Source organism: Grammomys surdaster, unplaced genomic scaffold (genome assembly GCF_004785775.1).
Source record: "Grammomys surdaster isolate TR1022 unplaced genomic scaffold, NIH_TR_1.0 125776, whole genome shotgun sequence".
Lineage (NCBI taxonomy): Eukaryota > Metazoa > Chordata > Mammalia > Rodentia > Muridae > Grammomys > Grammomys surdaster.
The window spans coordinates 1,690,175-1,715,153 of NW_021620607.1; the positions used below are offsets into that span (position 1 = coordinate 1,690,175).

At 39.6% G+C, this 24,979-nt stretch overlaps 3 protein-coding genes across 3 annotated transcripts in view; 1 reads left to right on the top strand and 2 right to left on the bottom strand.

Annotated features, from left to right (window-relative positions):
* Hmmr (hyaluronan mediated motility receptor) overlaps nucleotides 1-4,198 on the bottom strand; it is a 28,303-nt gene extending 24,105 nt beyond the window's left edge. Inside the window, exons 1-3 of the mRNA XM_028789046.1 lie at nucleotides 4,111-4,198; nucleotides 812-910; nucleotides 93-172 (exon numbers count right to left, since the gene is read on the bottom strand). Of these exons, the coding sequence (XP_028644879.1) occupies nucleotides 93-172; nucleotides 812-910; nucleotides 4,111-4,156 (225 nt within the window). The 5' untranslated portion in view covers nucleotides 4,157-4,198. The remainder of the gene's footprint in view (nucleotides 1-92; nucleotides 173-811; nucleotides 911-4,110) is intronic.
* Nucleotides 4,199-4,458: 260 nt separating this feature from the next.
* On the top strand, nucleotides 4,459-10,369 carry Nudcd2 (NudC domain containing 2). Its single transcript, XM_028789045.1, has 4 exons — nucleotides 4,459-4,948; nucleotides 6,622-6,670; nucleotides 6,885-7,036; nucleotides 9,490-10,369. The coding sequence occupies exons 1-4, from the start codon at nucleotides 4,760-4,762 to the stop codon at nucleotides 9,571-9,573; spliced, it is 474 nt and encodes a 157-aa protein (XP_028644878.1). The 5' UTR covers nucleotides 4,459-4,759; the 3' UTR covers nucleotides 9,574-10,369.
* A 9,047-nt stretch (nucleotides 10,370-19,416) lies between these two features.
* Ccng1 (cyclin G1) lies at nucleotides 19,417-23,890 on the bottom strand. The gene is made up of 6 exons (XM_028789041.1): nucleotides 23,644-23,890; nucleotides 22,464-22,724; nucleotides 20,722-20,975; nucleotides 20,101-20,179; nucleotides 19,922-20,020; nucleotides 19,417-19,705 (listed from the first exon to the last, which is right to left on the bottom strand). Exons 2-6 carry the CDS (start codon nucleotides 22,722-22,724, stop codon nucleotides 19,514-19,516), a joined length of 885 nt encoding a protein of 294 aa, XP_028644874.1. The 5' UTR covers nucleotides 23,644-23,890; the 3' UTR covers nucleotides 19,417-19,513.
* Nucleotides 23,891-24,979: the final 1,089 nt, after the last annotated feature.

A 24,979-nucleotide genomic window follows, 5' to 3' on the forward strand; every position in this document is an offset into this window, starting at 1 on the left:
ATTTACACACTTAGCCATTTTAATCAAACACATCTTGTAGGTATGTAGTCAGTGACAAAGAATATACCGATTGTCTTACAGATGTTTCTCACCTTTGACACCAAGGTCTTTGCTTTTTTAGCCGAAGCAAGCAAAGTTGTATCTTTGTCAATGTTAAGATTTTGTTGAGATTCTGAAAAAAAGAAAAGAAAAGAAAAAGAAAAAAACTCAACATGGCCACTATTGATGTTTACATGTTTTAACCAAATATAAAATTTCCAACCTTCTCACTGCAGACAGTAACTGATGGTATGGTACACTTTCCTTTGGATTGTTTAATTCAAATAATTATTTGCACAATTATTTGTTATAGACATAAGAGCTTCCCAATATTCTTTATTTTCAAGAGACAAATTATTTTTTAAAATAAATACACTTCTCTGTGTGTGTTGGGCGGGGGAGGGGATGTGTGTGTACTTGTGTGCTGGTAACCCAACTCAGGTCCTCTGAGGGAACAGTATGGGTTCTTAACTACTGAGCTAGTTCTCCAACCGCTTCTTGACAGTCCCAACATTCTGATAGAAAGGATAAGCAAATTATCATAAGGAAAACTACCTGCAAATATCTTGCTCAATTTCTCTCGTTACATACAGTCTAACTGAAAAAAAAAAAATTTGTACTCGGTTCTTCCATAAACATACCAAATAAGGATATTAAGATCTACTTCTGACCACGGAACTCTAGAAGTACAAAAGCATTTTAAAATTTCAACCATATCGCTTATGTCAGCTTATAACGCCTTTTAACCACCGTTTGTTTAAGGACCCATTACCTCTTTGGTTTTTAAACCTTTGTGATTTCTGAAAAGACACTGGTCCTTTTGCTGCTTCTGAAGTTTTAACATCGTAAGCACCTGGAGATGGAGCACAACCTATAGAAAGAACAAAATAGCAATGTTTCAGTTAATACTACTTATTTTATTACTACTATTAGTATAATTAGCAATACCTACAAGAATTCATAATCTTAAGTCAAACTAGTGGTTTTCAATCTTCCTGCTGCAAATCTTTAATATAGCTCCTCATATTGTAGCGATACCCAACCATAAATTATTTTCATTGCAACTTCATAATTGAATGTTGTTACCATCATGAATTGTAATATAAATATCTAAATAATAATGTGTGACCCCGTGAAAGGGTTCTTTGACCCCAAAGGGGTGGAGACTCACAGGTTGAGAACCACTGTGCTATACACATAGGAAGAGGACATCTAAGTTGAGGACTGCTCTCACCAGATGGACTGTGGGTAGTCCACTCCCGGGCAGGTGGGCCTGGGTTGTATAACAAGCAACTCAGTAAGCAGAACTCCATTCATGCTTCATTCAGTCCCTGCCTTGTTTTCCCTTGAGAAGAAACTGTATCTTACAAACCAAATAAAGCCTTCTACTCTGCCCCTCACTCTTGAGTTTCTTTTCAGTCACTGTTGATGATTCAATATAAATTGCTCCAGAAAACTTATATTATCCAAGATATATTGATACACTATGATGCTCTTATTTACTTAATATTCTTTCTTCTTTGGTCTTGATCTGCCTCTGCAGAAACCCACAATCTACTCATCCAGAACTCACTGTATGACCTAGGTGTGCCTCCACTCCATGGTCCCCTCCCTTCGGCTTCCAGGATGCTTAGCTCACATGTAGTATGATGCCCAGCTTCACTGCACTTTCCTTCACTGCACTTTGTCCCTTTGAAAGTATGGGCTGGATGATAAGTATAGGATGCTAGCATACAATGTGCTTCTAAAGTTTCCTTTTGTTCTTGGCTGCTTGCCAAATCAAAAGCAGTACGACTCAAGCTTTTCCACAGAAATTTCCCTTAGAATCAGAGAGCAAAGAATAACCCTGCTTTCTTCATTCAGAATGGAAAACAGTAGTATCCATAAGAAGCTGTCAGTGCAGTAAAAGCCAAGTTGTGTCAGAGACAAACAACTCTCTTCCATTTCACATAAGCTAAAAGGGAAGAAGCAGATGGGAGGAATACAGTTTTGGACCTCATATTTTGTTATATGTTTATAAAGCAAGTACAGGAAACTATGGGCCTTATATAAATAAAATTCATATGTATGTATGTATCTTTCTAGGCTTGAGCATTGAAAATCTGCCAAGTGACAACACAGCTGCAGCTAAGGACTGTAGACAACTGTGTTGGAAGGGACTTTTAAATATGTCCATTTAAGAAGCATTGGTGTCTTTGGTGTCTACATATGATAGTTTCATGTGTGTTTGAGTCTCTTAGACATAAACATTTTCTCATTCAAAACAATCAAATCAGCTAATTCAGTAATGGGCTACATCAAATAAAACCTTCAAACTTCCAGAGTTCTATATTTTCTAGCTAGCCATTTAGAATTTATAGTCTACTTTCAATCTTATTCTGCCAATTCTCATTTACCTTCCAGATCTCAATGTGAACATTACTTCTAGCTTTTGCAGAGTCCCCCCAAAAAATCATGCTATAAAATTCCTCAGAGCACCATCTATCATTCCTAACAATGACTTCTTATGCTTTCACAAGGATTTATTTACTCCATCTCTACATTAGACAAAACTTCTTGCAATTTGGGAGTAGCTGCTGCTGTTCTAGTATTTAGCTCATAGTTGTGTTGAGCAGTATAGAAAAAAATATCTTGTTTGGGATGTGAGAATGGACTAGGCTTTTGTAATTAGCCACATGAGGACTCAAAATCAGTTGTGTCTGACAAGCTACAGAAAATACTGTGCCAGACATTTTATAGACATATGGAGAACAATCCAATAATAATAATAATAATAATAATAACCCATTAGACTTCCTCCTTTTTCCCGGGATGCTTTAAGTTTCCTTCAGGGAGAAAAAGCAGCTGCCATAGATTCATGAATATTAACTATCTGACATATTATCTTTGATACTGTAAGCCTTAACTACTGCTCCTTCAAACCAAACAGCAGCTGGGCCATGTGTGTTGGGCAGTTCCCTTAAGTTCCAGTACTTGGAAGGTGGTAGCAGGAGTCCAGGGCTAGCCTGGGCTACATGCAACCTTGTCTCAAAACAAAAAAAAATCTACCCTGTTCTGCAGAACCTAAGTTGTTTGAATACCCTGGAAATGGTATGGCCACTGAGCTACATGAATTCGATCACTCACTCGACCTTGGGCATGGAGTATTGGTGACAGAAATCACAGATGTAGACTATTAACCAGTACATGCTACAGAGGGTATGAAATAGCCTTTCATGTTCGGCTCGATCACTTATTTGCTGGCTGTATTCATTACAGTCAGAAACTCCCTCAATGTTCTCAGTTGTAAAGAGTACAACTTTGGTACTTTTCTCGTCTGGCTGTTCAAAGAAATAACTTACAGACCTTACAACAATTGCACAGTTAGCATCTATCACCTCATACCCAAGGCTCTAGTTCCGTTCCATTCCTGCCAATTTAGTTTCATATCATTGAGCAGATTTCAGTCTCATTTTTCTTTTACTTACAGCTTGTTATTAATTTGTTGTAGGATGGGGTCAGTGACAGTCTTTCTATGTAGCCCAGGCCACTGGGTCGGGAAACATCCATTTCTTACAGGCGAAAACATTAAAAATTACTGTATCCTAACTTTTTAAACGCTACCACTGTCTACGCACCAAGTTCCAGTATTTGATCGTTAAAATGCTGAACATTACTTAAGAATTGTTTCATGAGTGGTAAACAATCCTTGGGCAGCTGTTATTATTGAACTGATTTCTCGGTCTTCATGCTTTTACATCTGAATGTAATGTCAATGTGGAAAATTCTAAAGACAGTAACTTCTTTTTAAAAAGTACAGTGCCAGCCAACTCCTACTCTCCTTCAACCAGCTGTAGCTTCTCCAAGGTGTTGATGGCTTATTTTAGAATTTCACGCTTGAAGGCTCGCTGTGTGCGGGGAGGATCCATTTCACTTAGAGCCGCATCTCTACCATCCTATACTGCGTTTGCCAAGTGTTTATTGCGTGAATTTGGAGAAAAACGAACACCGCCCCAGCCCTAATCTGGTTTCCGGATGACTGGGGAACGAGGGCGCATCCCCTTCCCACCCTGCTCCCACACCCGTACGCACCCGAAGGGTCATTGAATCGTTTCAGGGGCGCCTTAGGAAAGGACATTCTCACGCCTGGGTCCAGATGCAACAGCAACCAAACGCCCCACCAAACTGTCAGCCCGTCCGAATTCAAATTTACCCCAACTTCTTTCCGTCAGCCAATCAGAAAACCTAAACCTATCTGGCCAATCCTGCATGGGCCAACGAGCATGCGCACTAGAGTTCTACCGCCACCCAATAGGGAAGTTTGTAAGTTTAAGCTGGTAGCCAATAAGAGACTGTTCTTGTTCGCTGCTGCAAACAACTCCATCCAATCACATCTGGTTTTACTCAATTTTAATGGCTAGCACAGTTCGCGCAAGCGCACTTCACAGGCCCGTGGAAGCCTCGGAATTTTGGCGTCACACAGGTTAAAAGATCGCAGGCACTTTTCCTCCTTTGTTCTAGCGTCAGTGTTCTTTGGACGTCAACATCTCTAGGCTTCGGTCTTTTTCACCGGTCTCGCGAGTGTCTTAAATGGGCTCTGAAAGGGAAAAATTTGTACACTCGGACACGCCAGTTTGGACTCTTGCGCATGTGCAGTGACCCCAAGGCGCCGAGGGCAAACTGAGTCTAGTCCCGCCGCTGTAGTGCTCTCCCGGAGCGGTGTCCCTGCGTGGTCTTCAGAATGTCTGCCCCGTTTGAGGAGCGTAGCGGGGTGGTTCCTTGCGGGACTCCGTGGGGACAGTGGTACCAGACCCTGGAGGAGGTGTTCATTGAAGTCCACGTCCCCCCGGGCACTCGCGCGCAGGACATCCAGTGCGGCCTGCAGAGTCGGCACGTGGCTCTGGCCGTGGGTGGTCGCGAGATCCTCAAGGTAGCAAGCCAGGGCTTGTCCCGAATTCCTTCTTCTGGCCTCCCCGCACCCCGAGCCCTAAAATTCACGGTGTCAGAGGGATGACTGCTGGGTGTGGCAAGGTTAGTTCCTGGCTGGTAGAAAGAAAGCTTTAAATTGTTCTGGCGAGGGGGGTCTCTACGGAGCACCCCGCCCACAGAGCAGATATTGCGCGGGTAGAACTGCAACGATTTTGTTTTCCACTTTATTTCTAAAATAGATTCGGGGTGCTTTTAATAACCCTGAAGTTTCTGTTGACAGACGGCTAAATAGGTCAAAAGAACAAATGCCTCTTCTAGGCACTCATGTGAGTCCCAAAGACTAGACAAAAGGTTTCTGAATTCTATTCATGAGGTGTAGGCTAATACAGGGAGTTACAAGCAAGGATAGGTTAATGGGCTGACATTTCAAAGATGTCAGATTGGTTTTCTAAATAACAAGTTTCTTGCATGTTGATCTTCAAGATAATGAAAAGGTGTGTGTGAAGTTATTTGATTTCACCAAGTATTTAGTCTGGTCATACTTCCCTGTTTTTTGGTTAAGAATTTATTAAGACTCACATAACAATTAGACTATATTTTACACCTAGATTAGATGCCTAGCCTTTTGGATGTCTATGTAGTATAGTGGTGAGTGGAGACATGATACTGTGTTTTGTAACCTTGGGCAGGAGGAGAAAAAAAATTAGTCTCAGCTAATTTGACATCAATTCTTCAATATGTGATTAGATTCTTATTAAGAAATTGGCTTTTTTGAGTACCAGCTTCTGAAAAGAAGTTAAACTAGCTTTAATAACATTGACTTTAAAAGATAGCACTTTTAAGGCAGGTGTTATGGCACGTGCTTTTTAATCCTAGCATTTGGGAACCATAGGTGGATCTCTTCAAATTAGGCCAGCCAGCCAGATCTAAGCCAGTTCCATGACTACATAGGTAGAGTTCTCTACCTTTCTAATGCTGTGATCCTTTGATAACGTTCTTCATGTTGTGGTGACCCCCAACTATAAAATTAGCTTCCTTGGTATTTCATAACTGTTATTTTGCAGTTATGAATCTGTAGTTAAAAATATCTGGCATGCAGGATATCCGGTATGTGACAGTGATCCTACAAAAAATAGTCACTAGGTGATGGCTGTACACACCTTTAATCTCAGTACTCAGGAGACAGAGACAGGATTTCTGTGAGTTTGAGGAGAAATTTTGAGACTCATGGTCTACAGAGGAAGTTCCAGGGCAGCCAGGGATACACAGAGTTCGTCCCCCCCCCAAAAAAAAAAACAAACAAACAAAAGAAAGAGGGGAAAACAAAAGAACATTTTTTTCTAGTTTTAGTAGGAGTCCCTGTCATGTTCATATTAATTGGTACAGCATTTTGTATGTTAAGTTCACATTCTGTCGTAAGGAGTAGTATGTCTTCTCCTGTTTTGTGTAGTGGTCTCTGTGGTTTTGTCCCCCCACCCCCCCATGGTAAAGTTGTCAGATTTGTAAACTGGACTCCTTTTCGTTCATTAGGAGGGAGTTCAAGGTTGAGCCCCTACAAATAGGGAAAAGTGGCCTAAGATGTACCTTAGCTTGAAATGAGCCAAATCTTAATGATGAGAATTTGTAAAACTTAATGAAATACTGTAATTTTATTACCTTATACTTATTTTCCAGGGGAAATTGTTTGATTCTACAATTGCTGATGAAGGAACATGGACTTTGGGTAAGCGTAATCTGTTAATGATTCCTGTGCTTTTGAAAATTGGATCATGGTATCATTTCTCCTTTATATTAAGTCTTGTTTTTGTAGCTGTGAAAGATGGAGAAAAGTGTTGGGAACAGTTGTTTTATCAAAATTATCCACTAGCCTTTGGAAAATACAGTGTTTAATGATGAGCAGTAGTTTCTCTGTAACGTCTTTCTTCTTTTTCTCTTAGAGGATAGAAAAATGGTCCGCATTGTTCTGACGAAAACCAAGAGAGATGCCGCAAACTGTTGGACTTCTCTTCTAGAATCTGAATATGCAGCTGATCCCTGGGTGCAAGACCAAATGCAGAGAAAACTTACATTAGAGCGATTCCAGAAAGAGGTAAGTCAGATGCAGGAGTGAGTATGTACAGTTACACCATCCAAACGCACATGTATTCATAAGGTATACACAGTTGTAAAAAGCCTTTTGGGTGAATTTTAAAGTGAATGGCTAGAAAATTGCCTATTAAGTAGATTTTAAATTTCACACATGTATGCATTGCTGTAAGATCCTGATTGCTGAATCCACTTCAATAATTCATGAATAATAAACCTAAAGAACTGGACCACTGTAGGTATGCAGTGTAAAAAGGAGATGTCCCTTCATTTGATTCCCCACCTCTTGCCTCTACCTCATTCTCTTTGATCTCTTTTAGTGTGTAGTTTCCACTAGCATCATGCTTACTTCCAAGTATATGAGCTAGACTTCTCAGTTACTTGTTGCACATACTCATAGTTCTGTCTGTCAGGCATTACATGTCCAAGATGAGCAAACTAATTTCACTGCCACATTTATTCTACTTTTTATTTATTTAATGGAGACGAGTTGTTCATGATGAAGGGTTGGGAGGAGGGGGTCAGAGAAGGCCCAGAGGCTATGGCACGTGCCATGCAAGCATGAAGACCAGAGGCCTACTAAAGGATCCCCAGAAACCATGCAAAAGTTGGGCAGGTGTGGTGGCCTCCTTAGATCCCAGCACTCCCGAGGCAGAGAAAAGGCATCTCTGAGGCAAGCTGTCTGTCTGGACTACTTATTGGGTTTATTGAGAGACCCTCCCTCAATAAAACAAGCAGGGAGAGCAAATGAAGAAGATCCCTTAGTCCTACATGCCAGCCTGCACACCCTCCAGGGGACTCTTCGGAAATCTCATTAGCATTGTCTTCCACTCCCATTCACAATGTTACCACTTCACACTTCCCCATTTGTTAGCACTCTGGTCGGATTACTTGAATAAATTGCTAACTATCCTCTTGCACAGTCCTCAGACAGTAACAATTGAGGAAGTTTTGATAGGGCAAGTCATATCAATGCATTTTCCTTCTCAGCATTCTCCAAGTTCTTCCTTCTCTTAATGGGATCATTCTTTGCCCTACCCTTCCTTTGGTTTTTCTTTTTCTGAGACAGCGTCTCACTGCGTATGTAGCAGGCTGGCCCTCAATTTAGAGTTCTGCCTCCCAAGTACTCGGATTAAATGTATGAATCAGCATGCCTGGCTCTCCGCTGATTCTGACTGCAGTGTTCTGTAGCTTTCAGCTCATAGCTCAGTAAAACACATTTTTACTCTCCCATGAAGGCTATAATTTTCTCTCCTAGTTATTTCTCCTATACCCTTTTTATAGCACTTAGCTGCTTTAACACTAAGTCAGGTTGACAAAATGTGGCCTGGGGAAGTTCAGCCCACTGTATGTCTCTTTACTGAGGTACCTGTGTTTACTCATCAGGATGTTATCTTACACATAGCAGTTTCTTGTAGTTAAGTATGACAGAGGTCATGTAGTCTGCAGAGTCTAAAGTGATTACTACCTGAGTCTTGTACAAGTCAGACTTCCTAAGCTCTGTGCTCAATATTTATGGTTTCTTATTTGTGTTTCCCAGCTACAGTGTAAGCTCCTCTAGAACAATTTATTTGCTAATTTTTGAAATCCACATTTGTTTAAATGTTATTTTCTTAGTAGTTCAAAAGAGGCCCATTAAGCAAATGAAATTTCTCCTGAAAAGTCTAAAGCTTGAATGAATACTTGGTAATATATAATATGTATCAATATGCTAGTATAGATATCACTCTTAGAACTCTGCATAGCGTGTAGTAAGCTTCAAAACCTTGCTGACTGTTAGCTGAGCTTGAAGATACTGACTTTTAATTCCAGCCACTTGTGAGGGTGAGACAAGAGAACCTCAAGTTCGAGGCCAGCCTGAGTGACATAGCTACACCGTGTCTCAGAAGAATTAAAAATTAAATTTAAAACTAAAAAGCTTAGCATAGCATACTTGCTTAGTTTACAAGAGGACCTGTGTTCAATCCATAATATGCCATCCAGGGGAAAAGAGCTTATAAAATCTGTTTATTTGTATAAATCACAAACAGATTTGATTGTGAAGTGGAAAGTTATGTTTCATTATACAGTTACTACCATGGTCACACAGGTATACAGGTATCAGTCTTGTAAGTGTTTATAGATCTGAAAGTTGAAGGAACCTCTTAATTTTAATCACCTTAGGTGATTTCAAGTTTGATATTGTTTTTTATTTTTTGACTTTTTTTTTGGGTTTTCTTTTCTTTTTTTTTGGTTTTTCGAGACAGGGTTTCTCTGTGTAGCCCTGGCTGCTGGCTGTCCTGGAACTCACTCTGTAGACCAGCCTGGCCTTGAACTCAAAAATCTGCCTGCCTCTGCCTCCCAAGTGCTGGGATTAAAGGTGTGCGCCACCACTGCCTGGCAACTTTTTTGGTTTTGTTTTTTGTCAATTATGGATTTAACCTATCCTTGAAAGTTTTAATATTTTATGTCTTTCAGAATCCTGGTTTTGACTTCAGTGGAGCAGAAATCTCAGGGAACTACACAAAGGGTGGACCCGATTTCTCAAACCTTGAGAAATGACTGCTGTTGCTTAGTTTTTCTCTATCTTGTGGATCCTGGCAGGTGCTGGCAACTTAATGCAGCTCATGATGTGAAGGGCAACAGCCGCCGTCTACAGTGAAGAGACTGCAGTGTACTCCAGTATGGCTGTGAGAGACTGCATTAGATATGGTTTGCATAGGAGGTATAGCAGCTTTCCTGTGGATAGATGGTAACTTTTATTGCTCTGCATTAAGTTTTATATGCTACATTTTCATATTTAATTGTATTTTTACTAACAAAAACATTGGAGTACAAATCATATGAAATGAAAAGGTGCCTTCATGGAAAAATATTTTTTGTGTGTGTGTGATGCAAAAATAATGTTGAGTAAATTTCTGAGTAAGAATTGCATACCCTTTGTCTAAATATGCTCGTCTGTACACAGAAAGTACAGAACTGGAAAATTTTTAATAAAGGAAAAAAAGTACACGGAAGTACTTCGGATAACTTGAGTTAGTGAAAAATTCTAACTGGTTTGGTGCTGCCTAAGTGATTATGTCAAGAAATTGAAAAATGATAAAACCCTAACTAACAACAGATGAGTTAATTACCTCTTACTGTCTGAAAACAATTTAGACAACTGAGTATAAGTCACTGGCTTCATTTAATTTTAATGATTCAGACAAGGTGGTCTAGAAAAAAAATTCTTTCATCCTTTTTGTGTTTTTTAATTCTTAAAAAATAATTGAAATATGTAAAAAGCTTACAAGTAAAATATTAAGAGATGGAAAATCTTACACTTTTTTTTCTAATAAATTGACATGTTGTCACCTCAGTATTTTGCTTTTTCTTTTCTTCAAAAAAGTATGTTCTCTCCACAATGCAGCCATTAAAGTTAGAAAATCAACATGGACATGGTACTACAGTTTAGGCCTCAGACCTATACCCGATTATGCTGAACTAATACCTACAGTGTCCTTCAAATAAGAAAGTCTTGTATTCAGGATGTGATGTGCCAGCAGATGTTTGGAAGTTACTTCAGCCTGGAACAAGTTTCCACTTTTTCCTTGGCTTTTACTGCTTTGGTCTTTTCTTATGACAGCATCTTGCTGGGCAGTGTGGCCTCCAACTCATGGTGATACTTTCTGGCCTCAGCTCCCAGACCCTGTGATTACAGGTCTGCACCTGTGCCTAGCTTAAGTTTTGCACTTGAAAATGATGGAAATTTTGTCTGTTGACTGTTCAGGATGAGGTCTGTTGTCTACAGTATTCCTGTGTCCTGTTCCCTGTCATGAATTAAGAATTTCACCCTATTGCTGATGCTGACAGTGTTGCCTTGGTCAGGGAATTAGGTAGTATCTGCTGGGTTTCTTCACCAAGTTTTGGGTGTTTTGTGGGAAACTAGTTTTAAAGCACCTCTTGATTCTAACCAAACTTTGAACTTATTTATTACTGCTTCATTCAGGGGGTAAAAATTACTATCATTATTTTTATGCTTAAAATTATATAATTTGGCTAGTGTAAAACCAGTCTAGGTGGCTTCTCTGCCCTTTGACATGTTTACATCATTATTTGAGCAATTTCTTAACTCTACAGACTTAGACATTCCCTGCCATAGTCCAATAATCAAGCATTTTGCTAAACAACCTGATTCTGGTTCTCTTTAGTAGATATATGTTTTTAAAAGCAAGATGTGCATGCTGGTGTATGAACACTACTGATGTGTGTTTGTCATGCAAACATGAAACCTCTACGTGCACACTGGAAATCATGAGTTCCCATTAGATACCCAGTTCTAATCTTACGGGTTTATTTTAGTTTTTCTCTCTTCAGTAGCCTAGTTTCCACCACTCTTAGTATATTTGACAGCCTGTTGTAGGTCATTTTACAAGTGCCTTTCAAGTGTGAGGCTGTGTTAAGCAGGGTGGCTTCAAAGCCTGAGCCCAGCACTGAACACCCGGCAGCTGGCCTACTCTATGATGCCTTCCTTTTCTGATTACTTTCCTTAATGATTTTAGGAATAAATTCTTGGGAGGAAAAGGCCTTTTCTTTGGTTGGTTTTGACATTTTCAGTAATATTTTGAACAGATTTACAGGTAAAATTAATGTTTTCTAATGTACAATTTGGTGGATTTTATAGCACATATGTAGATTTCTGTAAGCGCCTTCCCATTTACCCCAAATCAGTGCAGTCACCTGAGAAACACTGAAGTTCTTTCCTTGTAATCACACTATTACCTTTCAACTCTGCAAGCCATTGGCTTTGTTTATAGCTCTTCTGAATAATTTTGTCTCTTAGAACATATAATGTAAACAAAATCACAAAGTCTTTTCAAACTGTTTATTGAGACAGTTTGCATACCATAGAGTCACCCATTCTAAGTATGTAACCGAACATGCCGAGAGTATACAGCCATCACCTTAGTAAATTGTCAGGCATTTCATCACCACAAATAGCCTTGCATTGGTCAGTTGTCATGCCTTTCTATTCCAGCCAGCTTCGGATATTCTTTTGCATAGATCTCTTTGTTAAAGACATTTCACACACATGGCACTATAGTATTTGTAGTCTTTGGGAAGTTCACCCATGCTTGTTTTATGTGTGAATACTGTTTCATTATATGGCCTTATCACACAGTCCATTTTTAAGATGTATATTCAGATATTTTCCTGTTTGGGCTCTGCTGAGTAATGCTGCTATAAATGTGTGTGGGACCAGTTTTTATGTACTTAAAGTGTTAGCTTACTGTTTGCACCAGAAACAGTTCATCTTGCACTAGAAGTATTTTAGAAGAGAGAACCTCAATTGAGAAAATGCCTTCATAAAATTGGGCAGTAGGCAAGCCTTTAGGGCTTTTTAATTAGTGAGGGGATGGTCCCAGTCCATTGTGAGTGGTGCCATCCCTGGAGTCATGGTCCTGGGTCTGTGTGAAAGCAGGCTGAGCAAGCCATGAAGCAAGCTAGTAAGCAACACTGTCCATGGCCTCTGTGTCAGCTCTTGCCTGGTTCTTGCTGGGTTTGAGTCTTGGATTCCCTACTTGGGTTTGCTATGTCTTGGCTTCCCTCAGCGGACTGTGAATCAGGTTATATATGTTGGATAAACCTTTCCTCTCCAGGTTGGTTTTGGTCATTTTTGTTTCATCACAGAAATAGTAACCCTAGCTAAGACACTTTCATAGTAGAACGTTTAGGTTATGTGTTAAGTCTTCAGTTTAATCATTTGAAGAACTACCAGGCTGTTTTCCAAAGCAACAGCTACCCATATACCTGTGGTGTTCAGGGCGTTGGTTTCTCCACATCACTTCCTACACTTATTCTTAGCTGGCTTTTCAAGTCTAGTCATTCTAGTGATAGTAACTAGTTTACTCTCTTTGTGGATATTGTACACTTATTCATTGTTATGTTGATGAGGGGGAGGGGACATGCACGTTCCACAGTGTGCAAAAAGGCTTTTCTGTTTTACCATGTAGCTCTCAGGTGTTGGTGACAAGTCTTTTACCCATGAGTCATCTCACAGACCTCTGTGGTTTTGATTTACATTTCTGTGAAGGCAAGCTATAGCTGGTATTGAATATTTGTGTATCTTCCTTGAAGAGTGTTTATTCAAATCTTTTGCCCATTTTTAGATTGGGTTGTCTTATTGTTAAGTAGTAAATAATCTGGGTACAGGTTATCAGCTATATGGTTTTTAAGTAATTTCCTGTGGACTTTATTTGGTTGTTGGTTTTGTTTTGTTTTGTTTTATTGAGATGTCTTGCCATGTAATGCAAACTGGCTGTGAACTGGAATCCTCCTGTATTAGCTGCTGCTGATCAGGGATTGAAGGCACCCCACCCTTCATCCATTATTTTTACTATCTTTTTTTTTTTTTTTTTGGTTTTTCGAGACAGGGTTTCTCTGTTGTTTGTGTAGCCCTGGCTGTCCTGGAACTCACTCTGTAGACCAGGCTAGCCTCGAACTCTCGAACTCAGAAATCCGCCTGCCTCTGCCTCCCAAGTACTGGGATTAAAGGCGTGCGCCACCACCGCCCGGCTATTTTTACTATCTTGATAGTGTTTTTGGAAGATTTTTATTTTGGCAAAGTCTAGTTTATTATATTGTCAGTGGACTATGCCTTTGGTGTCTTGTCTTCCCTTAAGAACTCTTAGGGGAACTTCTGGTCATAAAAATTTTTCCTTTGTCTTTATCTTAAGATTATATATGTATTTTTTAAAAACCAAAGTTGAGGTTCTATTAAATAAAGATTTTTTACTACAGAAAATACACAGAAAGAAGTGCTCAGAAAGATAGATATTCCAAAGCATAGATAGGCTTCTCAAAGAAGGGTCATGGATTGTTGAAAAACCTAATTAGGAGTAATAAGCAAGGAGAAGCAGAAAGACTACCCAGTGTGGATATGGGGCAGCTATTAATTGGATGTTTTGCATTTACCTTTAACCTGTCTTTAACATATTCATGTAAGCTAGAAAGTGTGGGTGGAAATTTAGTATTTCTTTCAGGTGGGTACCTACCCACTAGTTTCAGAATTATTTTATTGAAAAAACTAAGTAGACACTCTGTGTCAAAACAAACAACAGTTCTATATTTATGTGAGTCTGGTTTTGAACCCTTTTCTACTGAACTATGTATCAATCTGTCTATTTGCCAGCGGCACGCTACCTTGATTATCATAGGCTTACAGTCCAAGACTCAGAATTGAGTAGCGTGACTCCAACTATATTCTTTTTCAAAGCTGCATTGACCTTTTAGTTCCTGTGTCTTTCTGAGTTCAGATCCATCCAGTCTGTATCTATGAGAGATTTCACTGAGATTGTAATGTGTTTTCTAGAGTAATATACTTAGAGTGAATCTCTATATAAAAGGGATTTATTTAAATGGTGTACAGTCTTTGGTCCATTTAGTCCAGCATTGGGTGCCTACGAATAGAAGTCCCAAGAATCCAGTAATTAGTTTTTCAGTCTACAAGGCTGGATGTCACAGCTGGTCTTAAGTATACCCTGAAATTCCAAAACAGTAGGCTGTAATGTCAGTGAAGGAATGGACTTGCTAGCAAGAACCCAGAGCAGGCAGGCAAGAAGAGAGCAAGCTGCCTTCTGTGTCTTTTATGTAGGTTGCCAGCAGAAGGTGTGGTCCAGAGTAAAGGTGGATCTTCCCACCTCAAAGATCCAGATTAGAAGTATGTCTTGTCACTTCAAATGATGTAATTTAAAAAAATCTCTGAGAGATGTGCCATTATTTGAGTTTTAGTTAATTCTCTCATAAATACAGATCGGACAGATCTGAATTCAGGAAGACAATCATAGGGTAGAATTTCATAAGTCTTTGCAGTCTACAGGTAGAGTCTACATTGAGTCCCTTTGATTTCAGTTATTGGCATTTAATGTAATTGTCAGTTTAAAGATCCTTTGTGTCTTTCTTCCCCCAATATTCATTTTTAGGTGGAACAATTTAAAGTGCTGTTGATTTTATAATTTAGTATTATCATTTATACAGATAGGCTTGATTTTAGTTTGTTGACTTTGTGTTCTGTGGCCTTGATAAATTCAGTTTGTGGGTTTTGCTTGGTTTGTTTTTGAGGATTCTTTTTGATTGCTTGAGTTTCCTGTGTAAATCAGGTTCATTTTACCATTTCTAGTTCGTAGTCTACCCCCCTCCCCCCAACTCTTCTTTGGTCTGTTTCCTTTGGAGATAAGAGTCTTCAGGAAGTTTATGCTGATCTTGAAATAACTTTTGTGGCTGAGATATCCTGATCACCTGCCTCCCAGGTGCTGAAATTAGGGCCTATTAACATCTTCACCATTCCTGATGATACTGGCTAGATGATAGAGAAATTGATCAGCCTGGTATTAGCTGTGGCTTAGAATGGTTAACACACTGTTCATTATGTGGAATACTATCTACAAGGTATCCATGCTTCCTTTTTATCAGGCTGAAGTTCCCCAAATTTTCTAGCTGGCTGAACTTCAAGAAAGCGTGTAATCTCCGCATTGCAGAGGCAGGTGGATCTCTGAATTCAAGGCTAGCCTGGTCCACAGAGCCAGACAGCTACACTGAGGAAAACCTGTTTTGAAAAACAACAAAAGCAGACTAACAGGAAAAGAAATGAGAAAAGGTGTTGAATACTTCCAGATTGTTTCTGTATCAGCTGGTTTTGGACTAGGAAAGTTATAAACTTCCCAGTTAACACCGTAAAAAATGTAGCACATTTTGTGATGACATGGTTGATAAAGACTACTTTGCTATTATAAAAGAGGGAAAGTCCACATATAATTCCCTCATGATAGCACAGAATATGGTTTGGATTATGTGGATTACAATTTCACATGAATTAATTCTCTATTTTGGGACAATATGCAGAGTCATAAGAGCAAAAGGCCTGGGAGTCAGAAATTCCTGAATCTTCTTGTTAACCCTTAGTACTATATATATACAAAGTACTAATGACTTCCTGTGTCTGATGTATTTGGTAACTGATTATTTTCATTCAGTTTAGGACATACATCAGGTGGGTTATAGTTATACGGATGACTGTCGGCCACAGTCGTTAGATCAGAAATAGCAATTATTTGTATATGTATATCTTATATTTGGAAATACATTAAGTTCATGTACTTGGAAAGTAGAGTCAAGTACAATGGGCCATTGTCATTTTCTCACAATGCCTGCTTTATAACTCTCTTGAAATGCTCTAAGGAACTGGGTCCATTCACATTTCATCCACTCACAGTTCATGAGGCCCCACCTATCCCCGAGGGACTGTTGACAAAGGTGACTAGGGGAAGTCACTAGGATTTCTCATACTCTGAGAAAATACCAGGATTAAAAGCAAAGGACTTATTGCGCTTACATTTCCATATCACAGCCCAGCACAGAAGGGAGGCAGGGCAGGAACTTAAATAAGCAGAAGCAGGCAGATGTCCAGGAGTGCTGCTTCATGGCCTGTTCCTCACAGCTTGCCTACAGCCAATCCAGTGGAGGCATTTTCTCAGTTGAAGTTCTCTCTTCTAAAATGATGATGGCTGGTGTGAAGCTGACATAAAACTAGATAGCACAGCTGTTTTCCGCAGGGTTCCATCCATTGAAAAGCTTCCTGTGTTCCAGTAAATAATTTCTGACCCATGCTTAAGTGAATAACCTTAATTACACTCAGTAAGAAGTACACACATACATTTTTATTGTTAATAACATCCATAGCACTGGTGGGTCTAAATGAAAAACCTGATTAATAATAATGCGTACAAAATACAGTGTTTTAGTGTATATATAAGTATATGTACTTAACCTGTGTTTTTCTTTTAAAAATTAAAGTAATTGGGTAATGGTGACATTATACATTTTGAGATAGGGTCTCACCATGTAGGTTTGGCTGTCCTGGAACTTGATATGAAGTTTTGGCTGTGTTGGAACTGAATTCCAGTGTTGGAATTACAAGTGTGTACCACCATACCCAGCTTGATAACTATACTACTAAGAGATTTTGTGTCTGCTTCTGTGCATCTTAACTTTAGTAAAAGTAATATACAATACAAATAAAGCTTATTTCATAATATTGCTAAAATACTTAAATCACAAAACAAAACCAGAGAAGGTTGCATTTCAATAATTTTATTGAAAGGTGTATCCAGAACATAATGGTAGTTGGTAAGTTTACTTCTGTTCACTCAAAATCAATATTGTTTTCAAATTGAAGCATATCACCCTTTAGGAAGAACTGAAATGTTCTCAGTGAAACAAGGTTTACAAAGGTTTAAAATACACCCGTTCTTTGGTTTATTGTTCAGCTTCTCAATGGATAATTTTCTTCTCCATTACATGTCAAAATGGTTACAGCTATTCTAGGTAGACTCAGGCTGTACAGGGCACTGAGGAACTACCGACATTTTAACAGAGTACATCATACATTCAAGGCCAGCATGGAGAATGTGAGCACAGCCGTGGTGGTGTTAGAATTATGGAGGTGCCTCTTTACTTCCCTTAAGACCTATAGGAAGGTTTTGCAGATAAACTTGGTTTTTTTTTTTAAAACAAAATTCTACACTAGAAGCAGCAGCAGTTTTATAGAAACAGTCTGTGGTTTTAAAAAAAAAAAAAAAAAAAAAAAAAAAAAAAAAAAAAAAAAAAAACTTCTGGAGTGTTTTATCAAGCCTAAACTAACTTTAGTGCAATAAATAAATTTTCAGAGTGGTAATTCATCCAGTTATTGAGACAGTAGAAATAAATTCTCTCAAATGGGACTAGATTGAGGCAGCAATTCTGATGAATTTTTCTTTTATTATGGATACAAACACCTATTCTCTAGAAGAAATATTAAAGGTAACAAATTTTCAAAATTTGTGAAATCTGCCTTATATAAAACACCCACAATTTAAAATGTAATTCTCATAGCAATAAAAAAAAATCCCATCTCTAAATTAACTATTACTTGGTTATGGATGCCAAGAAACCATTTTATCACTTAAAATACCTCTTTTAATACCTTAAAAGTGTTTTAGTGAAATGTTGGTTTTGATGTAGACCTCATTATTTAAACTCTGAAGGCAGTTTACCATTTTTCATACCACCTAAGTATATATTGATCAAATCTGGGAAGTTAGAGCAATGTTAAAGTGAAGGTTCACAGTATTATTTCACATTTATGTTTTTAGCCTTGATTCGAATGCTTCGTGGGTGAATTCAAATCTAAACATAGCTCTCCCAAGCCTAGAATCGGGAGTTTCCCCAAACCGTGAGGCCATTCTGCCAATGCTAACATGATAAAGTGCTGAGGTTTCTTAGAGTAAATCCTGTACCGTAGGAAACTCAGGTCAGAGCGGCAGAGAAAGACTTCTGGGACTGTTTTTGTTGCTGCTTCTGCTGCAATCTCACTGCATAGGCAAACAACCCAACTTAACAGAAATCTGCCTATAAGACGTCAAGCTGCTAATGGTGAACTGGTGATATCTCAGGTACATGATCAAATATTTATTGCAGGGGGGTGGTAAGGCATGTGCATCTGTCAGAGAACGTGCCAAAGAACTTGGGAGTTTGTTCTCTCCTTTCATCATGTTGGTCCTGAAGAATGAAGTCAGGATGTCAGGCTTGAGGGTAAGCACCCTTCCTTACCTTCTAAGCCATCTTCCCAGCAACATTTACATTTGATGTTTGTTTGTTTGTTTGTTTGTTTGTTTTGAGTGTTTTTGAGACAGGGTTTCTCCATTATATAGCTCTCTAGCTGTCCTGGAATTCACTGTATATAGACCAGCCTGGCTTCGAACTCAAAGAGATCCATCTGCCTCTGTCTCCCTAGTACTGAGATTAAAGGCGTGTGCCGCCATAAAAAAAATATTTTTAATCTTAAAAAGATAAATCCTTGCTATGATTAAGAAATTTAGATGGTAAAAATGTATTTGTATCAGAGACCAATTTTATAGCTTCATGCATATAATTACTTTGTATTAGTCCAACTGCTAAAGAGGGAAAATACTAACTGTAGAATTGAGACACCCCGGCAGTTTCCAAAAACCTAAGGTGGGCATGCCTATATTACTTTGTAAGTCCATCACCTAAGTTTATACTTCACTTTCCTAATCAATGGACAGTTTAAAATTTGCTCATCTATGGGTCACATTTTTTGTTCTGCTTGGGCTTATGTAACTTTGCATAAGTTACAGTGGGGTGGTATGTAATTTAAAGAAGTGCTATTTCAGTAACTACTTTTACAATTTAGGTTTGGAGGATTCTCTTTGCTACGCTAATCCTTTGATGAAAGTCTTAGCATATGTCTAGAGGTTTGATGCGTCCTCTACCTTAAGACTGCTATGCACTGTACACAGTGAATGCCTTCTAGTATTCTCTTTCTACATCAACAACTCACTTTTCCGTTACTATTTTCATCCCATATACTTTGCGTTGAAGATAGTATTTTAATTCTTCAGTTGTAGCAGAAAAATGATCACACTAGAAATTTTTCTGTATGGAGAATAACAGCCAGATTTACCGACTAACAAATGGTCTCAGGAATCGTTGGGAGGTGAGTTATTCTGTAATAACTGTGCTTCAGTTGCCGTGCGGTGCGACCAGACACAATCCATTTCAATTTCTGACCGTTTGGTTTGGAGCACTTGTTTGATGAATATTCGGTTAAACACTTGGAAACAAGCTCTTGCCAGAAGGTCAGATCTCGGCCACTTATCTGTATATAAATTAAAAAAAAACATAAATTAAAAGCTCCACTGTAGTTATAGTAATAAATTATTCTCATTAAGATGTTTCCTCATCCAAAGGGAACTAAGGGAGAACCATTTAAGCTTCAGATCAATATACAGCATCCTATTTTATGTTAGGAGGTACAGTGGATACATTTCTCTTGTAGCTTGCTAATAGGATCAATGCTATAACCTTGGCATACCTTGGAATGTTTCTGAATACATTCTACTCCTTCTGTTAACTCTACATACTTCAGTGCTTGTATCTCCAAAGCAATGATAGACAGTGCCAGCACAGAAGGCTGAAAAAGATGAATAGAAAGTAAATGTCAACGGTAAAAATAGGTCTCTGTAATTAGAATTAATCATATAAAGTATGTACCTTTGCCTTAGAAAATATGATCCTGCAGTGGCACGCCTTAAGTTGGGCCTCTAGTCTCTCAAAATTCAGATCGTTTCTCCTTAAAAAGAAAATGGGATTGATTTTATGTAGACAGTATTATATCAAGTTGGCAGTTTTAGAAATGTATTGAAGGCAGTTTTTAAAATAAAACTTATACACACTATAAAAAAGTTATTTTAAGAAAAGGAAATTCTCTTCTATCAGTGACAGGAACTTCTGAAACAGGAGTTTTAAATGATTCTGGTCAAAAACCATTCGGTGAACAGTAATTAGTATACCACAAATACCATGATTTTATTTCAGTAAAAATTCTGCATCTTTTGAATGTGTTTCTATAATTTATGTTAAATGCTTATTTCTTAGGTTCTGTAGAGTAGGAACTTGCTATAATCTTAAGGAGGAGCCTTCAGTAAATGACTGACAGGCATCTGTTCAGGCATCTGTTCACTTCTGCTAGGCAGCAAAGTCCAAGGGACCACAGGTGCCATACACTTATTTTGATCAGAACCCTCTGATGAAAAAAAATCCTGATTTTATACAACAGCCAGACAGTATCCCTTTGATTTCCAAACCTTTTTGTTCAAAACAGAGTTCACATACCTTTCAAATGGCAAGGTCTCTTGGATGAGCGAGTAATAGAGCTGCAGAAACTGAAAGGCAGTGGTAGCTTTGACTTTCCAGCACACTTTCTCCAACACAATCTTTTCCATTCTCATCAGGTCTGAAACCGTGAACCTATACTGACTTATTCGGATCAAGTCCGTCGCCAGTGGGACATTCCTTTCCTCTTCAATCGATTTCACAGCTAAATAAAAGCAGCTCAGTCCGACACACCCAAGATGCTTCGCCTGTACCTACAAACACAACAGTGTCTTTAAGATGCTTCAGTTGAACACAAAGGCAACCTAGGACTCAAGAGCCATTATGAAAAATCTATCAAAGGCAAATATCTCAGCTACAACAGATTTAACATATTCTACTTTGACAGGATCCTGATGGTCTTATGTGCCCTCCGTGAAACCAGTGACTTTGGGTGGATAGGGAAGACAACTTCAGTTTTAAGAGTTAAACTTTGAAAGCCATATGAATATTTTGTCAGTTACAGGGAAATAGTTATAAATGATCCTCCCCCTGACAATGCTTCCTTTTCTGTTGCATGCATACTGGAACAGGAAATGCCAGATAGCTAAAGGAATTAGAATTTTTATGTGAGTAGTGATTAAGAAATATATTCTAATTTTTAATCCACAACCTAACATTCGGACTTTAACAGATTTAACTTTAAATCTATGGATGTGAGGAGATGAATGGAAATAGCCAGTCTATCAAGAGAGGTTTTGATTGGGGCTAGTGTGGTGGCTCAGTGGGAAAAGAAGCTGATGGCCAACCCCGATGATCTGAGTTCAATCCCCAAGACACACGGTAGTGGTCGGAGAGAAACAATTCCTGTAGTAGACCTCACCTCCACATACATTGCAGCATGAGTGTGCACACAAACATACACACACAAACATACACACACACACTCAAACATACAAATATATGTAAAACAGTTTTAAAGAAATTTCTAATAATTTTTTTGAAATGGTATCACTGTATATCCTTGGCTGTCCTGGAAGTCACTATGTAGACTTGGCTGGCCTCAAACTCACAGAGACCTCCCTGTCTCTGCCATCCGAGTGCTAGGATTACAGGCATTTCGCCAGGCCCTTAATTTTATTTTTTATTACTCCTCTATGTAAGGGAGAGATAGATTTGAGAGCATGTGTTTGCCGTGGTGCATGTGTGAAGGTCAGAGGACAACTTTTGGGAGTTCGTTCTGGGGTTAGAACTCAGATTTGACTATCTGAGGCATGTACAGCAAGTACTCTTAGGTGTTCAATTATTTTGCTGGCTCAAGAAAGGTTTTTTTTTAAAATACAGCTAGCTTTTCTACTACTAGAGTACTACAATTAATTGTTTGATGGTAAATTACTTTCTACTTCCGGCATACAACTAATAAGTGATGTATTACTAGTCGTGATTATGAAAAGGTAGCATTGCCACACTTGAAAGTGTTTTTGCATACCATCCCTAATCCAACAATTGGATGGCTTTTCCTTTTTATTAATCTTAATATGTGTATATGTGTGAATGTTTGGTACATTTGTGCATGTGCCAGAGGAGGCTATAAGAGGGCATCAGATTTCAACTGTCCCCCTAGGTGTTGAAACTGAATTTAGATCTTCTGGAAGACCAGCAAGCACTCCTAACCCCTGAGCCATTTCTCCAGCCCTCTGCCATTTGATTTTTTGAACACACGGAGCGAAATTAAGAAATGAGATATTGTAGCATCAACATACCTTCATTTTAGACAAGAATCTGTCCAGTAAATTCACAGCTAGGGAAAATGTCTCTGTGTCGAAGCCAAAGAACTGAGTTAGACTGAGTAGATCTTTCACTTCAAAGTCCCGTAGTCTTGCAGTCATTCTGAGGCCATTATCATGGGCAGACTCAATTAGTTTCAAGCCGCAGACCTTTGGCTGACATCTAGACTCCTGTTCCAACAGGGTGTTCAGCTGGTGTAGCAGTTTCTGAGAGTCAGTTGTCAGTACTTCTATCATCTATAAATAGAACAAACCCAGAAAAGAGCATAAGAACCCTTCCTGCCTGGCTATCTTTGCACTGTGTGTGCCAAAAAGTGCTTTACAGTGCTTCCCCCACCCCCACCTCCCTCCATTAAGTCTAAGACAGTGCAAAGGCTGTAAGTATTTTTCCCTTCACCCAGTCGGTCACTTTCCTAAATTTTGAGTTTGTATAGGACATGAACTATGGCTTAAAAAAATTTATTTCCAACTTAAGGAAAGACGTCTTCATTGTTAGTACATGCCACAAACAGATACTGCCCCAGATGATACACCCAAACCAAAAGCCAAATGTTAGTACATAATCTTCCATATATGTTAACAACGTGAACCTTCTTAGTTCCTTACCTGTGAAGCAGAAATAAGATTATTACCTAAGCTCATAGACCGGGTTGCTTAAAGAGTCACAGAAACTGCTTAGCACATAGATAGGTACCCAATTATTGCCAGAAAAGGAGCTTATTTCTACATCTGAGAAACGAGGGTGACAACATCTGTTTCTTGGAGTGACTGTGAATAACACACGATATGACTCAGTGTGGCGCGGTGCTTAGCGCACAGTGCTCCTAATAGTCTAACGCCATTTAAAAACCAAAAGAAAAAGTTAGGTGAAACTGGGAATCGCATTGGTATAAGTATGTGTTACACTTCCTCTGAGTCCTGGGCACAACCTAAGCTCTGGATACAGAGGATGATCCTTTCCTGGTCAATTTAAAGATACGACAGATATAAGAGTCGTCTTGGTGAGGAACCACTAACTCAGTTCATGGGTGCAGGTTGGGACTGAGAGGCATGACACAGGACTACCGCTCCCGCTGCGCCTCTCTAGGCGCAGACTAGCCCCGGCTTGCTTTCCAGAGTTCAGGGTTCTGTGGTCCACCCTATAGTCCCCTCTCACCTTGACAGCCACGTCTTCACCACGATGACCACCCACCCCGGGCCTGCTCTCAGCTCGCCCCACGTCCCCGATCCGACAGGCCGACTAGGGGGACGGACTCGCGGGGGGGCAAGTGAGCAGAGGCCCGGGGAGGGGCCGGCGTCCCGGTGGAGGGTCCCTCAGGGCCCTGACTAGGCGCTGCCTTCCTTGGGGTCAGCGCGCAGCGAAGGACTGCGCCCGGCCTCGGTGGGGGACAGGCTGGGGACTTGGGTTGCTAGCTGGGACGCATCTTCGCCGCTGATTGGTGTGCTTCTTTTGATGGATGGCCTCTGAGGAAGCTCGGCCAATCAACGCACACTTCCCATTGTCCAGACTTCAATTCTCCGCCCCCTTGAAGCCACACCCGACTCGTTGAGCCTCTCTCATTGGAGCATTTCCGAACTGTCCTTCCTTAAGCTGCGGAACTGAATGTTCAGTGCCAAGGCTTGCCCGGGCAGGTCTGGTTGCTTTTAGCCAGATTGGCCTGGATAGCGGACCAGAATGTACTGCGAGGGTTTTTGTTTTGTTTTGTTTTGTTTTGTTTTGTTTTGTTTTGTTTTGTTTTGCATTGTTTAGGTTTTCGCTTTTTTTCTTTTGTTGTCGTTCACTGTAGTTCAATCCCCTCTTTCTAAAAACACAATGGCAAGTTAGAAATGCTTCCGTTCTCTTTACAGATAATGAAATGGTAGGTTCTCTATAGTGTGGTTCATTACATTCCAGAGGGTTCTTTCTGAGTTTTGGAAATCAGTTCATCTTTATCTTATTTTGCTTTTTGAGAAACTTCTCAGATGTTACAGTGAAGTTGGACTATGTAGTAGTTTCTTGGCCCTCAACTAATTTTCTGAATTTGTTTTTGATGGATCAAGCTTGTAGCACCCTCATACCGTCATCGGTGGCTTACAATGACATGTGTTTGGCAGAAAACAGCAAAGAATGGTGCCCGAAAACCCCATCTGCAGTGAGCAGAGTCTTAGGCTTCAGAATAGGGTGTGAAGGAACATTCTTACAAAATTAATCTCTATAAGCCTCTTCTCTACCAGGTTAACGGAAAAATAATTATCCTGAACTCTTGCTGGACTCCTTTCTGGGGTGGCGGGAAGGGCGTGTCCTCAGGAGCAAGGCACAGAAAGTCGGTTCTCAGCTCTCAAGACCGCCCTGGGTGCGGTGGCGGTGAGGTGAGGGTGTGTGTGTGGGTGGGGTGTTCAGGACTTTGTCCAGGCCGGTGCAACTCATGAAAATAAGAAAGAGCCGAGCCACCCAGCCAATCATAAGTGTCATTAATTAGATACAAGTGTTGTTTTATTTGAGACAGAGTCTT

Bases quoted from the DNA above. Each gene is read 5' to 3' on its own strand.
- Nudcd2 (XM_028789045.1), top strand. From the start codon at position 4,760: ATGTCTGCCCCGTTTGAGGAGCGTAGCGGGGTGGTTCCTTGCGGGACT. The intron at 4,949-6,621 runs GTAGCAAGCCAG...CTTATTTTCCAG, and splicing joins GTGGTCGCGAGATCCTCAAG to GGGAAATTGTTTGATTCTAC. The intron at 6,671-6,884 runs GTAAGCGTAATC...TTTTTCTCTTAG, and splicing joins TGAAGGAACATGGACTTTGG to AGGATAGAAAAATGGTCCGC.
- Ccng1 (XM_028789041.1), bottom strand. From the start codon at position 22,724: ATGATAGAAGTACTGACAACTGACTCTCAGAAACTGCTACACCAGCTG. The intron at 20,976-22,463 runs GTATGTTGATGC...TTGTGTTTGTAG, and splicing joins GATTCTTGTCTAAAATGAAG to GTACAGGCGAAGCATCTTGG. The intron at 19,706-19,921 runs GTATGCCAAGGT...ATTTATATACAG, and splicing joins GTATTCAGAAACATTCCAAG to ATAAGTGGCCGAGATCTGAC.